General features: G+C 49.7%; 1 protein-coding gene and 1 long non-coding RNA gene across 3 annotated transcripts in view; one reads left to right on the top strand and one right to left on the bottom strand.

Moving 5' to 3' along the window:
* Window positions 1–17760, bottom strand: part of LOC147105954 (uncharacterized) — a 130252-nt gene that overhangs the window by 107096 nt on the left and 5396 nt on the right. Inside the window, exon 2 of the long non-coding RNA XR_015081302.1 lies at window positions 17391–17475. This is a non-coding gene — a long non-coding RNA (uncharacterized LOC147105954). The remainder of the gene's footprint in view (window positions 1–17390; window positions 17476–17760) is intronic.
* LOC147105952 (aldo-keto reductase family 1 member D1-like) overlaps window positions 16404–17760 on the top strand; it is a 316229-nt gene continuing 314872 nt past the window's right edge. The window contains exon 1 of one of the 2 annotated variants that reach the window (XM_086008563.1): window positions 16404–17114. In XM_086008563.1, coding sequence (XP_085864689.1) covers window positions 16923–17114 — 192 coding nt within the window. In that variant the 5' untranslated portion in view covers window positions 16404–16922. The remainder of the gene's footprint in view (window positions 17115–17760) is intronic. The other variant, XM_086008564.1, reaches the window with a different exon arrangement.

Here is a 17760-nt window from a genome sequence, read left to right as displayed (position 1 = left end):
AGCCTCCGTCCTGTTAAGACCTGTATTCATAGTTCTCTTGCATCAATCTGTTTAAACTCGTTAGTTTGACGTTAAAAACCTTTTTGATTGATTGCCTGTGTCAAACTCAATCTCTAGATAGGAATTTGACCATTCCTACATTGGTGACCCCGACTTTTGTGAATGGATTTCACAAAAGGAACACAGCATGGAGGCAAACGCCATTTCGTTGAAGCTGCCGCAGTTCTGGGAGCAACAAGCGACCTCGTGGTTCATCCAAGTTGAAGCCCAGTTTGCCCTGAGAGGCATCGTTGAGGATCAGGCCCAATACTTATACGTGGTCTCCGCACTCGAAGGCTCTACCGCCTCGCGGATCGTCAGTCTTCTCGGGAACCCCCCAGCGGACTGCAAGTATGAGACCCTCAAGGCACGGTTGCTACAGGTTTTTGGGCTCACAAAATCAGAGCGCGCCCGTCAGCTGCTCGCTATGCCCGGGATCGGGTACTCCAAACCTTCCGAGATGATGAGCCAAATGCTCACACTCCTCGGCTCCGAACCGGAATGCTTTCTCTTCAGAGAGTTATTACTCAGCCAATTACCGGAGCAAGTGCAAGCGGCCTTGGCGCGATCCGAGTTCAACGACTGCGCAGTGCTCGCTGCCGAGGCAGGTAAAATATTCGCTGTTACGCAACAGTACTGCGCTGCCACGAGGCACCCATCCCCCACAGACACCGCCCCAGCTCCCCAGCCCGTGGGGCTGTGCTTCTACTACGCGCGGTTTGGCGTGAAGGCGAGATGTTGCTGCCCTCTGTGCAGCTTCTCTCAAAAAAAAACAACAACTCCGTCCAATGAAGAACGGGTCTAACGGGTGCTCCGCGGCCGCGATGGCAATTGGCAATGCAGGCAAACTGCTCTTCATCACAGATACCCTCTCCGGTCATCGGTTCCTGTGCGACACCAGAGCGCAGTGCAGCATTCTACCCACGTCAGCTCTTGATGTACAGGCTGGGAGGCACGGCCTCCCCCTCGAAGCGGCTAATGGTGGAGCTATTCGGACCTTCAGCAGACGGCGGGTCCAGGTGTGCTTCGGCGGCCAGCGGTTTTTCTGGGAATTCGTTATGGCCAAGGTTTTGCAAGCCATTCTCGGTGCAGATTTCCTGTGCGCCAACGGCCTCCTGGTCGATGTAAGGAACCGACGGCTGATCAAAGCGGCCACGTTTCACTCTATCCCTTGCCACCATAGTAACACCATGTCGCGCACCGTCTCCTGCGCTTTCCCGACTCCAAATGAGTTCGCTCGCATGCTAGGTGACTTTCCTGACCTGACCAGGCCCACGTTCTCCTCCACGGCCACGAAGCATGGTGTGGAACACCACATCACCACCACCGGCCCCCCAGTCCACGCGCGGGCCCGGCGCCTCGAACCTGGCAAACTAGCGGTCGCGAAGGCGGAGTTCGCAACAATGGAACGCTTAGGGATTATTCGCAGGTCGAATAGTCCCTGGTCTTCGCCTCTTCACATCGTACCAAATCCTGGTGGCGGATGGCCGCCCTGCGGCGACTATCGGTGCCTAAACGATGCCACCACTCCTGATCGATACCCGATCCCCCACATCCAGGATTTCTCTGCCCATTTGGCAGGAAACATCGTGTTTTCCAAGGTTAACCTTGTCCGAGGCTACCACCAGGTCCCGGTGCACCCGCAAGACGCCCAGAAGACCGCAGTCATCACCCCTTTTGGTCTCTTTGAATTTTTAAGGATGCCGTTTGTGTTGAAGAATGCTGCCCAGCCTTTCCAGACCCTCATGGATTCCGTGCTGCGGGACCTCAAGTTCCTTTTCGTCTACTTAGATGATATTCTCATCACCAGGCCTAATAAGGAGGAACACATCTCTCACCTCCGCACCCTCTTTCGACGCCTCAGCCAACACGGCCTGATTATCAACCCAGCCAAGTGTCAGTTTGGTCTGCATCAAATTGATTTCCTGGGACATCGCATTACCGCAGAGGGAGCGGTTCCTTTGCAAGCGAAGGTGGAGGTGGTGACATCCTTTCCACGCCCGCAGAACATAAAGGCCCTGCAGGAATTCCTCGGCATGGTAAACTTTTACCATCGTTTCGTGCCTAAGGCAGCACTGCTCATGCAGCCCCTGTACGAGGCCCTCAAGGGCAAGTCTGGCAAGGATCCAGTAGGCTGGACGGGTGACATGGACCGGGCATTCACCGACACCAAGAGTGCCTTAGCCAACGCGACCATGCTGGTGCACACGCTACCAGGAGCCACCATCGCCCTCACCACCGACGCGTCACATTACGCAATCGGCACCGTTCAGGAGCAGTGGGTGAATGGGACGTGGCAGCCGTTGGCATTCTTCAGCCGTCAACTGTGGCGTAACGAGCGGGCATACAGTACTTTTGACAGGGAGTTACTAGCCCTTTTTTTGGCCATTCACCATTTCCGGTTCTTGTTGGAAGGACGTCCTTTCACCGCCTTCGTCGACCATAAGCCACTGACCTTTGCCATGGCCAAGACCGCCGAACCGTGGTCATCTCGACAACAACGTCAGCTGACATACATCTCCGAATTTACCACAGATATTCAGCACGTGGCCGGTAAAGACAACCTGGTGGCAGATTGCCTCTCCCGCGCGACCGTGCATGCGGTCCAGCTGGGCATCGACTACGCCCTCATGGCAGCAGACCAAGTCTCAGGAAATTGTCCACCTTATGCTGCAGTGGAATGTCGTCATGGCACATGGCCTTTACTGCTTTTTTAAAGGTTTGTACGAACCTCTCAGCCAATCCATTTGTGGCTGGATGATACGGGGCGGATGTGTAATGCCTTACCCCATTCCTTTTCGTAAATCTTCGAAACTCTTCGGACACAAACTGTGGTCCGTTATCAGAGCAAATCTGCTCTGGCAAGCCGTTCCTGGCAAAAATGGTCCGTAGGACTGCAATAGTTTTCTCCGTGGTGGTGGAGGGCATTTTGATGACCTCAGGCCATCTCGAGTGCACATCCACAGCTATTAAAAACATTGAGTCCATGAATGGACCAGCAAAATCAATATGAACCCGTTGCCATGGAGATGAGGGCCACTCCCATGGGTGTAGAGGGGCATGTGGTGGTGCATTTTGGATCTTCTGGCATCCTGAGCAGCTCTTTGTCAGGTCCTCAATTTGCTGATCGATCCCCGGCCACCACACATAAGCCCTAGCAAGGCTTTTCATTTTCACCCCTCCCAGATGACCTTCGTGAAACTCATTGAGCACTCTCTCCCTTAACTTGGGTGGAATTACCACTCGGGATCCACACATCAAGGTCCCCTGGCATACTGACAGCTGTTCTCTTCTGGATGAGAATGCTGGCAACAGTGAGTCGCCATGTGCTGGCCATCCCTTCACCGTCAAATCATATACCCGAGACAGTGTCGGGTCATTTCGGGTCTCCTTCTCTATACCAGCGTTAGTTACTGGCAAGCATTCAATTATAGTCGAATTAAATATTTCGACAGGATCCACTGCTGGTGCTTCCTCCGCAGTAGGCAGTGGCAGGCGTGATAGCCCATCAGCGTTTCCATGCTGTTTCGTGCCCTTATATTCGATTTCATATTGGTGCGCCCCTAGAAAAAGGGACCATCTTTGTAGCCATTGCGCAGTCATCACCGGAACGCCCTTCTTTGGATTAAAGATGGGGACAAGTGGTGGTCTGTCAGCAAGGTGAACTTCTGCCCGTGCAGATAGTGATTGAACTTTTTCACTCCCCACACTAGGCTGAGGGCCTCCCTGTCAATCTGGTTGTAGTTACGCTCGGCTGAGGTTAGTGACCGAGACGCAAAGGCTACTGGCCTCTCCGAGCCGTCCGGTAATTTGTGTGACAGCACCGCTCCAATGCCATAGGGTGATGCATCACACGCCAACTGAATTGGTAGTGCTGGGTTGAAATGAGCCAACACCTCTTTTGATGTGATCAATGCTTTGCTCTTCTGGAAAGCTTGTTTAAATTCGTCACTCCACTTCCATGGTACCCCCGTTTGCAGTAGGGTGTTCAGCGGGTGTAGTACGGTAGACAAATTTGGCAAGAACTTATGGTAGTAGTTCACCAGCCCGAGGAACGACCTCAGTTGTGACACATTTTCCGGTGCTGGAGCCTTGACTACTGCCTCAATCTTTTCAGGGGACTTGTGTAACCCCTCTTTATCAATAACATGGCCACAATACGAGATCTGCTTCTGGAAAAGCTCGCATTTGTGGCGATTAGCTCGGAGCCCATATTCCTTCAATCTAGTGAGCACCTGCTCCAGGTTGGCGAGGTGATCACTGTCATTTTCGCCTGTGACCAGGATGTCGTCCAAATAACACTGGGTCCCTGGAATCCCTTGCAGGACTTGTTCCATTGCCCTTTGCCAAATAGCCGGAGCTGATGCTACCCCGAACACCAGCCGGTTGTATTGGTAGAGACCTTTATGAGTGTTGATCGTAAGGTACTTGCAGTGTATGTACCCGTCTACCTTTAAGGGAACTATTGAATGTAGCTGTTCACCTTTAAGAGAACTACTTTAGGTGTGGCACTATTTGTTTGGCTTCTGTATACTGTAATACCGATAGTGACCACACCAGTATATAAGTGTTGTGGCAGGATTGCTGGGGCAGATTCGCCCTGACCTTCGAATAGTAAAGACCTGTTTGTTTGTTACTCCTGAAGTCTGTGTCGTTATTAACCGTACAACCCACAGACTTTACAGTGGCGACGAGTCCGATCGTACCCTGCGGCAAGACTACCAAAGCAACGAAGAGCGTCGAAGAGAGGCAACCGCCCTCGTCGTGCTGCTGAAAGAAAACACGAGGCTGCAGCAGGAGGAAGGAGGAAGACTTTAGCAATAAAAGCTTCCATCTGCAACAGGCACTGACTACCCTTCTACCACGGTGCGGAGTGAGCCGATCAGCAGGTAACAAGGCGGCCGAAGAGACTGTGAGTAGGGGAAGGTGTAGAGAATATCCGGAGGATAAGGGCTGTGCACTCGACCACGGTCGAGGGGGAACGGAGCCGGTCAGAAAGTCGGGTCCAACGGCGTCGTGAGACAGTCGGACCTCGATCGGCGGGAAAAGCCGGGCAGCGACCGCAGCCACGAAGCGCTGAGACTGGGAGTAGGCACGGGAAGAGAAACCCAGCTGCAGCCGGGGATGGAAACACCGGTCTGCGAGAGGGCTGGGAGGTGAACAGGAACCGTGCGGGTGGGAGAGAGAGACAGAGCCGAGCAAGGGGAGAGAGACTGCGCGAGAGCCAGTCCAGCGGCTGAGCTGTTCTCCACCAACGGGGTACCCAGAGCCGGTAGAACCGAACGTGCAGGAGAGGGAGAGACAGAGCCGAGCAAGGGGAGAGAGACTGTGCGAGAGCCAGTCCAGCGGCTGAACTGTTCTCCACCAACGGGGTACCCAGGGCCGGTAGAACCGAACGTGCGGGAGAGAGAGCGACAGAGCCGGGTACGGAGAGAGAGACTGCGCGAGAGCCAGTCCAGCGGCTGAACTGTCCTCCATTAACGGGGTGTACCCAGCGCCGGTAGAGCCGTGCGGGCGGGAGGAAAAGACAGAGCCGAGTAAGGGGAGCTGTGCGAGAGCCAGCCCAGCGGCTGAACCTGTCCGCTGTGGGGAAAGCGTACCCCTTCCACCAGGAAGAAACGCGGGAAGCCGCCATTAGGCGGAGGAGACGACAGAAGCGGGAAACCGCCATTGAAGTGGGCGGGGAGAGAAAGGAAGAGCGGGAAACCGCCATTTTTGCGGGAAAACCGCCATCTTAACTGACATACCGCCATTGAAGTGGGCGGGGAGAGAAGGAAAGAGCGGGAAACCGCCGATTTCGCGGGAAAACCGCCATCTTAGAAATAAACAAATAAATAAGAATACTTAAAGAAATACTGGTGCTGCTCCCAAGGGAAGAAAGATGCCTAAGCGAGGGAATATTAACGACTTTAATTCTGAAATAGAAGACTGGGCCACGTACGTGGAACGCATAGAGATCTATTGCGAAGCCAACAAAATAGAGGAAGACGACAAGGCGATAACATTGCTAAACTCGATGGGGGCAAAAACATACGGGCTCTTGAAGCATCTAATAGCACCAGATAAACCAGCGGATCAGACCTTCGAAGAGATTGTGGCTGTGCTGAAGGACCACTTGAACCCCACACCGTTGATGCTGGCTGAGCGATTCAAATTCTACGCAAGAACGCAGAGGAAAGACAAAAGCAATGCGGAGTACTTGGTCGAACTGCGTAGGCTAGCGAAATACTGCCAGTTCGGAGGGAATCTGACAGAAGCACTGCGGGACAAGTTCGTATGCGGATTGTCCAAAGAAGGGATGCAGAAGCGACTACTGGAAGAGAACGACCTCACACTGGACAGGGCTGTCCTTATAGCTGCATCGCACGAAGCCGCAGCGAAAGGAACGGCGGAAATGCAACTAAAGGCGGCGGCACTCGGGGTGGACCAAATTACTTCAAGCACAACAAAATGCTACCGTTGTGGGAAGACAACGCATGACCAGAATCAATGCTGGTTCAAGAACCAAGAGTGTAGGAAATGTGGCAAACTGGGTCACATCGCGAAGGTATGCCGGTCAGGGAAGAAGACCAACAATCAAAGGAAGCCACCACAAGAAAAGTACAACAAGGTACACAAGGTGGCTGAGAAGAGTTCAGACGAACAGAATTCAGACTCAGACCCAAACAACCAGGAGCTGGGTAGTCTGAGAATCCACAATGTGGGTAAAGAAACGGATCTACAAACCATCTGGGTCATACTAAAAATAGCTGGAGTCCAAGTAAGGATGGAGCTGGACACTGGATCAGCTCTATCAGTCATCAACCAAAGGGACTACCACCGGCTATTCTCTCGCATACCTTTAAGAAATACCAAGTTCGTATTACAGACATACACGGGGCATAACGTATACCCCATGGGGAAAATAAGAGTCAAGGTGAGAGATAGGGGTAAAGAACATCCAAGAATGAACTTGTACGTATTACCTGAAGGAGGACCACCACTTCTAGGAAGGGAGTGGATTAAGAAAATAGATATGGAATGGCACTACCTAAAAGCCATAATGAGGGAGGACTCGGTGCAAGCTATCAGCTCAGATTCTGAAATGGATGACGATAAGACCAATTCAAATATGGAAGACAAGGCTAAAAGGGACTTGCCGACGATGGGGAAGGAAACGAAGACATGCAGAAGGACGTATGTTACCAAGAAGAATAAAGCTGCAGAGCAGAACTCCAGGTTGACAGAGAATTCTGAGCCTGTTCAAGCAAAGGATTCATCCACGACGGAAGAACACCGAGTTCGGACTCAAACTTATGTCAAAGTACGACAACAATTAGAACAGTTGAGTGACCGTCTCGTACAAGAGATGAAAAATATGGAAAAGTTCTGGGACACCGAATGGGAGAACCTGGAAAGACAACAGAGACAGCTAGCTCAAGCAGAGAGCGACCATAGAGCCATCGTGGCCAAATACCAATCACATTCCCCTGATGCTGTTCAGGAACTAGAATATTTACAGAACGAACCAAAGGAAGAGGAATCTTCAGGAAGCCAGGATTTTATCCCAGTTCATCTCTACGACTCATTGCAAGCAGAGTGTAACAAGTTGAAAGAACAGTATGAACAGGCCCAGACTACAATCCTGGAAGGGGTTAACTCGGCAACCTCCGAAAAGCTAGTTTTAGTGAAAGCATCTGAACAGCTAAAGGTTGAACATGAGCGAGAATTACAAAGGCTGCAGGAAATGTTTGATGAGCTCCAGGCCAAGACAGACTCATCGGTAGAGATTCCATCCATCAATGAAAAATTAGAGGTGGAAGACATAGCAGAACATGAAATTCAAGATGTCCAAGAACTCATTAAATTATTGAAGGCAACCCAGGACAAATATGAGGCGGCAATGGCCGAGGTTCAACAACTTGAAGAACATATTCAACTAGGAATCTGGGCAGTGGAAGGAAAGGCAACTGGAAGGATCACAGAGACTGTAGGAATGGCCCCTGAACAGGAGTTAGAGAACATCAAGGCGCAACTTCTTCGAGCGCTTAAAACCAAAGTACCGGAGGAAAGGAAGGTGAAAACATTGGAGGGAAAGGTGGATGCACACCCCCTTCCTCAATCGCTTCCTCAATGTTGCTGCCTCACCAGTTTTTCGTTTCAAACGCTTTGGCAGGGGCACTCAAGGGGTAAAATTGTTGCGTCACCCTGTGGACAGTGGCTATTCTAATTGCCTTCCTCATGAAGAACTCGATTCGGTCACTCCCAACAGTGATGAGGATTCGAAAAAAAGCGGCTCAACACAGGCCAGTGAACCTTTTAGTCCTACTATCATCCTAAACGCTCCTTCCCACTTCGAAGCATCTGAAATTCAAAAACGAATAAAGCTTCAATCAACATGCTCTGTATTGCAGAGCCATACATTACATGGGAATATCCAAATCTGAATTCTGTCCGTGAATTGATTTACAAACGTGGTTTCGACAGATCCAACACCAGCACATCGCTTTCACTGCCAATGCCTTGATTGCAAAGCAGCTTTGTATTGGCGATCTGATCCATGGGATCTACACAGTCGGCAAGAACTTCAACATGGCCAATGATGTCTTGTGGCCCTTCAAACTGTCCTCGCCACGTTGTGGCATGAACGAAAAGACAATACCTTTTGTTGAAGGTGGTGCTGCTGGTAACAGAAAAGACCGAATCAACAGAATGATCAGAACTAGGAACTAAGGGCCTGCCCGTCTCCAACTCCGACGTTCGGACAGCACCTGACGCGGGCCGACATTTGCCATCCTAGCCCGTTACATGCCGATGCTGTTTTTCAGCCACTCGCTCGCTGCGGCCGCCCATTCCCCCTTAACAAACGTAAACATCTACTGACGCAGCAAACATCGAGGACGGGTCCAACGGACAGCCCGCGGCCGCAATCGGCCACGTGAAAGTTGCAGTCCGCACCGAGCACTGCTCTGCGTAGCAACGGCTCACTCTCCGTTGTGCGATCGTCGTAGCACTATGGTACGCACCGTTCTGTGCGTGCCAGGCTCCCAACGATTATGCTCACCTGTCGGCGAGTTCACCAACCTCGCCCGTAAAGTCCTTCTGGATCGCCCGGTTGGCGTTCCTGCAGAGTTCGTCAGAACAAGGACTTCCACCATCAACAGAGCGATCGCCCGCGTCCGCCTGGCCTGCCCGTCATTCTGACATGGCCTGCTGTTTCGCACGTTTCCACGGTCCTTCGCCTGACGGATACGTTTTATTCGCCATGACGTGCGTAAGGATCCGCTGACGACCAGCATCTTCAGACCTCGCCCGCCAAGTCGAGACAGCACATCCACTGAGACCAACTGCTCGTCAGACCATCTCATCTTTGGACTTTCGTTAAAGCGAATTCTGGGGGGGCGCATGTGGCGGTTCCACCGGGTGTCCCTTACACATATAATGTATATAATTCACTTTAACCTAACTGTACGTGTATTACCTACCTGTTTGGACCATTGCCCCTTTAACTTACCTGTGGGGGCCGTTGCCCGTTTAAGACGCACCCTAGCGCGCTGACGTCACGTCACGCATTGCGTGACGTACGAGCGACAGCCGCCGGCACAGCCCGGCCTACCGCAACTTCGGCCTCAACAGCCAGCCTCCGCACCGGGTGAACGCGCCGACGTATCGGCGCGGGTCACGTGACCGCCCAAAGCGCGGGCCAACGCACTAGCATCAGGACGCGGTCACATGACATCCGAAGAGCGGGAAAACGCGACTAAGCGTGATGACGTCATCACGCTCTCCCGAGGACTACGGACTCAGTCCTCGTGGAGTCCCAGTCGGGGTAAGACCTATCTCGCATTGCTCCTGTGTAAAGCCAGCTTACCTGTTGTATTTCGGCAGTTCCAGTTAATAAACAACTTAGTGATTATTCATCCGAACTCGAACTAAATTATTTAGTAGGCATTCGTCCCGAGAGGTCAACACGAATACCTACAATTCTTTAATTTAAAGGAAGTAAAGGGAGTAAATTAAGGGTAGGACATGGCAGGACAGCTCGGCTGCGTGGAGTGCTCCTCCTGTGCTATGTGGGAAGTCAGGAACACTTTCGGTGTCCAGGGCGAACACATGTGCAGGAAGTCTCCAGCTGCAGTTACTCGAAATCCGCATTTCGGAGCTGAAGCTGTGGCTGGAGTCACTGTGGAGCATCCGCGAAGCTGAGCTCTTAGTGGATAGCATGTTTAATGAGGTGGTCACACTGCAGATAAAGAGTGCACAGGCAGACAGGGAATGGGTGACCACCAGACAGAGTAAAAGAACTAGGAAGGTAATGCAGGAGTCCCCTGGGTCCATCTCCCTCTCCGACAGATTTTCCATTTTGGATACTGCTGGGGGAGATGGTTTCTCAGGGGAATGCAGCAAAAGCCAAGTCCGTGGCACTACGAGTGACTCAGCTACACAGGATGGGAGGAAAAAGAGTGGGAGAGCAATAGCGATAGGGGATTCTATCGTAAGGGGAACAGATAGACGTTTCTGTGGCCGCAGACGTGTCTCCAGGATGGTATGTTGCCTCCCTGGTGCCAGGGTCAAGGATGTCACTGAACGGCTGCAGGGCATTCTGAAGGGGGAGGGCGAACAGTCAGAGGTCGTGGTTCACATTGGTACCAACGACATGGGTAGAAAGAGCAATGAGGTCCTGCCACAAGAATTTAGGGAGCTAGGTAGCAGATTAAAAAGCAGGACCTCAAAGGTCGTAATCTCTGGATTACTCCTGGTGCCACATGCTAGTGAGTAACGGAATAGGAGGATAGAGCAGATGAATGCGTGGCTAAAGAGTTGGTGCAGGAGGGAGGGCTTTAGTTTCCTGGATCACTGGGTCTGCTTCTGGGGAAGGTGGGACCTGTACAAGTCAGACGAGTTGCACCTGAACCAGAGCAGGACCAACATCCTTGTGGGGAGGTTTGCTAGTGCTGTTGAGGGGGGGGTTAAACTAATGGCAGGGGGTTGGGATACGGAGTGGAGCTATAGTAGGGGGTGATGCACAGCCAAATATAGAGGAAAAAACAAGTCAGCCTGGAAGGAAGAGCAAATATGTAATGGCACAAGGGAGTGTGGCAAGGCTGGATGGCATTTATTTTAATGCAAGGAGTCTTGTGAATAAGGCTGATGAATTGAAGGTGTTGATGAACACATGGGAGTATGATATTGTTGCTATCACAGAGACATGGTTGAGGGAGGGGCAGGACTGGCAGCGCAATATTCCGGGGTATAGAATCTTCAGGCGAGACAGAGGGGGGTGTAAAAGAGGAGGGGGTGTCACAGTATTAATCAAGGAGTCAATTACTGCTGTAAGGACGGATGGTATCTTAGCAGGTTCCACTAATGAGGCCACATGGTAGAACTTAAAAACAAAAAGGGGGCAAGCACTTTGCTGAAAGTGTACTGTAGGCCCCCAAGCAGTCAGAGGGAGACAGAGGAACAGATATGTAGGCAAATCTCAGAGAAGTGTAGAAATAATAGGGTAATAATAGTAGGGGATTTCAACTTCCCCAACATTAACTGGGATAGTCAGAGTGTGAAAGGCTTAGAGGGTGCGGAATTCTTAAAGTGCATCCAGGGGAGCTTTTTGAGCCAGCATGTAGAAAGTCCTACAAGAGAGGGGGGCGGTACTGGACCTAATTCTAGGGAATGTAGCTGGGCAAGTAGTAGAAGTGTCAGTAGGAGAGCATTTTGGTAACAGTGACCATAATTTGGTGAGATTTAAGATAGTCATGGAAAAGGACAAAGATGGACCGGAAATTAAGGGGGGTAGGGAAAAGGGGGGTAGGGAAAAAGCAGGTAATTACAGACCTGTAAGCCTTACATCAGTTGTGGGCAAAATGCTGGAGTCCATCATTAAGGATGAAATAGCGGAGCACTTAGCAAATGGGGACAGGATAGGACAGAGTCAACATGGATTTACAAAGGGTAAATCGTGCTTGACTAATCTATTGGAATTTTTTGAGGGAGTAACTGGTAGAATAGATGGGGGAGAGCCAGTAGATGTGGTGTACCTGGACTTCCAAAAGGCCTTCGATAAGGTCCCACATAAAAGATTAGCATGGAAAATTGAGGCTCATGGGATAAAGGGGAAAGTTTTGGCGTGGATAGGGAACTGGCTGTCAGATAGAAAACAGAGAGTTGGAATAAACGGCTCATTTTCTGAATGGCAGGCAGTAACAAGTGGGGTACCACAGGGATCTGTCCTGGGCCCCCAGCTGTTCACAATTTACATTAATGACCTGGATCAGGGAGTCGGATGCAGCATTTCCAAATTTGCAGACGACACTAAACTAGGAGGTGGGGTGGGCTCAGAGGAAGAGACCAGGAAGCTCCAGAGCGATTTGGACAGACTGGGCGATTGGGCGGATAAATGGCAGATGCACTATAATGTGGACAAGTGCGAAGTTATCCACCTTGGGTGCAGGAACGGGAGGGCAAATTATTATTTAAATGGCAATAGATTGGGAGAGGGGGAAGTACAGAGAGACCTGGGTGTTCTTGTACACCAGTCACTGAAGGCGAGCATGCAGGTGCAACAGGCGGTCAAGAAGGCAAACGGTATGCTGGCCTTCATAGCAAAAGGGTTAGAATACAGGAACAGGGATACCTTGCTGCAGCTGTACAGGGCACTGGTGAGACCACACCTCGAGTACTGTGTACAGTTTTGGTCGCCTCATCTGAGGAAGGATGTTCTTGCCATGGAGGGGGTGCAGCGGCGATTCACCAGGCTGATACCAGGAATGGCGGGAATGACCTATGAGGAGAGACTATGTAGTTTAGGGATGTACACACTGGAGTTTAGAAGATTGAGAGGGGACCTCATAGAAGTGTATAAAATTCTGACAGGTCTAGACAGACTGGATGCAGAAGGAATGTTTCCCTTGGCGGGTGAGAACAGAACTAGAGGACATAATTTAAGGATAAGGGCTAAACCATTTAGGACAGAGATGAGGGGGAATTTCTTCACTCAGAGAGTGGTGAACCTGTGGAACTCATTGCCACAGAGGGCAGTGTACGCCAGCTCATTAAATATATTTAAGAGGGAATTAGATATATTTCTACGGGCAAAAGGGGTTAAGGGTTACGGAGAGAAGGCGGGGACGGGATACTGAATTAAAGGATCAGCCATGATCTCATTAAATGGCGGAGCAGGCACGAAGGGCCGAATGGCCTACTCCTGCTCCTATCTTCTATGTATCTATGTATCTATGTAAAGATTCTAAATTGGGGGAAGGCTAATTTTAATATGATAAGGCAGGATCTGGCCAAAGTGGACTGGGATCAGCTACTTGTAGGAAAATCCACATCAGAGCAGTGGGAGTCTTTCAGAAAGGAAATAGAGAGAGTACAATGCCAACATGTTCCCATAAAGGTCAAGGATGGGACCAACAAGTCCAGGGAACCCTGAATGTCAAGGGATATACAAGAGTGGATTAGGAAAAAAAGGGAGGCTTTTGGCAGATACAAAGGACTAAAAACAGTGGAAGCCCTAGAGGAGTATAGAAAGTGCAGGGGGGTACTTAAAAAAGAAGTTAGGAGAGCGAAGAGGGGGCATGAAAAAACACTGGCGGGCAAAATAAAGGAAAATCCCAAGGTGTTTTATAAGTATATTAAGGGCAAGAGGATAACCAGGGAAAGAGTAGGGCCCATTAGGGACCAAAATGGCAAGCTGTGTGTAGAGCCGGAAGATGTGAGTGAGGTTTTAAATGAATATTTTGCATCTGTGTTCACTATGGAGAAGGACGATGTAGGCAATCAGGCAGGGGGATTGTGATATACTTGAACAAATTAGTATTGAGAGGGAGGAGGTACTAGCGGTTTTAGCGGGCTTAAAAGTGGATAAATCCCAAGGCCCAGACAAGATGTATCCCAGGCTGCTGTGTGAGGCAAGGGAGGAGATTGCAGGGACTCTGACACAAATTTTCAGATCCTCTCTGGCCACAGGGGAGGTGCCAGAGGACTGGAGGACAGCTAACATAGTACCATTATTCAAGAAGGGCAATAGGGATAAACCAGGGAATTACAGGCCAGTTAGCCTAACATCAGTGGTAGGGAAATTATTGGAAAAAATTCTGAGGGACAGAATTAGTCTCCATTTGGAGAGGCAAGGATTAATCAAAGATAGTCAGTGTGGCTTTGTTAGGGGGAGATCATGTCTAACCAATTTGATTGAATTTTTTGAGGGGGTGACTAGGTGCGTGGATGAGGATAGTGCAGTTGATGTAGTCTACATGGACTTCAGTAAGGCTTTTGACAAAGTCCCGCATGGGAGACTGGGCAAGAAGGTAAGAGCCCATGCGATTCAGGGCAATTTGGTACATTGGATCCAAAATTGGCTTAGTGGCAGGAGGCAGAGAGTGATGATCGAAGGTTGTTTTTGTGACTGGAAGCCTGTGTCCAGCGGTGTACCGCAGGGATCAGTGCTGGGTCCTTTGCTGTTTATAGTGTACATTAATGATTTAGATATGAATGTAGGAGGTATGATCAGTAAGATCGCAGATGACACGAAAATTGGTGGAGTGGTAAATAGCGAGGAGGGAAGCCTCAGGCTATAGGACGATATAGACGGGTTGGTCAGATGGGCAGAACAGTGGCAAATGGAATTTAACCCTGAAAAGTGTGAGGTGATGCATTTTGGGAGGACTAACAAGGCAAGGGAATACACAATGAATGGTAGGACCCTAGGAAGGACAGAGGATCAGAGGGACCTTGGTGTGCATGTACATAGATCCCTGAAGGCAGCAGGACAGGTAGATAAGGTGGTTAAAAAGGCATATGGGATACTTGCCTTCATTAGCCGAGGCATAGAATATAAGAGCAGGGAGGTTATGATGGAGCTGTACAAAACGCTAGTTAGGCCACAGCCGGAATACTGTGTGCAGTTCTGGTCGCTACACTATAGGAAGTATGTGATTGCATTGGAGAGGGTGCAGAGGAGATTCACCAGGATGTTACCTGGGCTGGAGCGCTGCAGCTATGAAAAGAGGCTGGTCAGGCTGGGGTTGTTTTCCTTATAGCAGAGAAGGCTGAGGGGGACTTGATTGAGGTGTACAAAATTATGAGGGGCATAGATAGGGTAGATAGAAAGGAACTTTTCCCCTAAGTAGAGGGGTCAGTAACCAGGGGGCATAGATTCAAGGTGAGGGGCAGGAGGTTTAGAGGGGATTTGAGGAAAAACTTTTTCACCCAGAGGGTGGTTGGAATCTGGAACTCACTGCCTGAAAGGGTGGTAGAGGCAGAAACCCTCACAACATTCAAGAAGCATTTAGATGAGCACTTGAAACGCCATAGCATACAAGGCTACGGACCAAGTGCTGGAAAATGGGATTGGAATAGATAGGGCTTGATGGCCGGTGTGGACACGATGGGCCGAAGGGCCTCTTTCTGTGCTGTATAACTCTATGGCTCTATGACTTCGCCACCTGCTGCAAGCCCAGTTTGGCAACTAAGTCCTTCAGGATTTGTCCAGTGGTGATACTACTACATTGATTGTCTCCCCCAGAGTACATTGTGTCCTTGCTACCCCCCAGTGATCCATCCAATTGGTGTTCAACAGAGAGGAGTACTGATCCATCAGCTATAAAAACATAAGAATTAGGAGCAGGAATAGGCCATAAGGCCCCTCGAGCCTGCTCCGCCATTCAATAAGATCGCGGTTGATCTTCGACCTCAACTCCACTTTCCTGCCCAATTCCCATATCCCTTAATTCCCCTAGAGTCCAAAAATCTATCTATCTCAGCCTTGAATATACCCAATGATTCAGTATCCACAGCCCTTTGAGGTAGAGAATTCCAAAGATTCACAACTCTCTCTGAAGAAATTCCACCTCATCTCAGTCTTAAATGGCCGACCCCTTATCCTGAGACTATGCCCCCTAGTTCTAGACTCCCCAGCCAGGAAAAACAACTTCTCAGCATCTACCCTGTCAATCACCCTCAGAATCTTATGTTTAATTCTTCTAAACTCCAGAGAGTATCGGCCCATTCTACTCAATCTCTCCTCATAGGACAACCCTCTCATCCCAGGAATCAATCTAGTGAACCTTCGTTGCATCACCTCTAATGCAAGTATATCCTTCCTCAGATAAGGAGACCAAAACTGTGCACAGTACTTCAGGTGTGGCCTCACCAGAGCCCTGTACAATTGTAGCAAGACTTCCTTACTCTTATACTCCAACTCCCTTGCAATAAAGGCCAACATGCCATTTGCCTTCCTAATTGCTTGCTGTACCTGCATGCTAACTCTGTTTCCTTTATGAGGACACCTAGATCTCTCTGAACACTGGATGAGTGCAGCTCCAACAACAATCGAGAAGCTCGACACCATCCAGGACAAAGCAGACGCCTTGATTGGCACCTCATCCACCACCTTAAACATTCACTCCCTCCACCACCGGCGCACCGTGGCTGCAGTGTGTACCATCTACAAGATGCACTGCAGCAACTCGCCAAGACTTCGACAGCACCTCCCAAACCCACGACCTCTACCACCTAGAAGAACAAGGGTAGCAGGCGCATTGGAACACGATCACCTCTAAGATCCCCTCCAAGTCACACACTATCCTGACTTGGAAAGATATCGCTGTTCCTTCATAGTCACTGGGTCAAAATCCTGGAACTCCCTCCGTAACAGCACTACGGGAGTACCTTCACCACACGGACTGCAGCGGTTCAAGAAGGCGGCTCACCACCACCTTCTTGAAGGCAATTAGGGATGGGCAAGAAATGCTGGGCTCGCCAGCGACGCCCACATTCCAGGAACGAATAAAAAAAAATTGTGCTTATTTTCATTTACAAGCATCAAATGAAAGGGAATCACAGCTATTCATTGTGTAGTTGAAGGAGCTAGACATTTTGAGAAACGCTGAGATCTTATAATGATCCTTTTCAATTTCCAATACAGGTGCAACACAAACAATCCTCTCCTTCTTAACGACCTGGAGCTGAAAAGGATTGGTGAAAAGTACCACAAGACAGCAGCTCAAATGGCCCTGCGCTATCAAGTGCAACGTGGTGTCGTGGTAATTCCAAAGAGTTTCAATCTTGGACGTATGAGGCAGAACATAGAGGTAAAATATTCCTCATGGAGATGTTAATCCTTTTCATTGTTACTAACTATTCACTTTTTGCATAGTCGGTCATCATTCCCGAAATCCATTCAACAAGAACAACTTGCATTTATGTAGTGCCTTTAACTTGGGAAAACACCCCAAAGTGTTTAACAGTGTTATGAATGTGTATTTTGTAATATTACAAAGGCTGCAGTCTTGTGCCTGTAGCCAAGAATGAATTCACAGTCAAACACTACAGTTTATTGAAGGTTATATTAACCTGAACATACTCACTGCCAACACCGAGATCACATCAATCGCAGAAGATGCACACCTTACAGCTCAACCCTGTAGCTGTCTTCCTTCTTTATCACCCAACCTAATGGTGCAAACATTGGATCACAGTTCATAGGAGGCATAGGTAACTTTATTAAAGAGCAGCAGTTTTAAGTATAATCAAATACAACATGCAATAAGAACAGACATAGTAGTCATACAACCCGTAACAGATGAGAATGGTTCACCGACCCCAGAACGGATGGACATACGTGCAGACTTTGAGATGGACCGTGGTCTCTGATTTATTTCTCCCTAGCCTTCAATTGTTCCAATCCAAATTCCATGTAACTCTCCACTTCAACTTCAATTTTAGTGCCTCTAACAG

The sequence above is a fragment of the Somniosus microcephalus genome, chromosome 16, assembly GCF_052327205.1.
Source record: "Somniosus microcephalus isolate GS21.2 chromosome 16, FLI_Smic_1.0, whole genome shotgun sequence".
In the NCBI taxonomy this organism is placed as follows: Eukaryota; Metazoa; Chordata; class Chondrichthyes; order Squaliformes; family Somniosidae; genus Somniosus; species Somniosus microcephalus.
The sequence above is the reverse complement of the archived record's forward strand: the minus strand, read 5'-3'. Positions and strand labels throughout refer to the sequence as shown.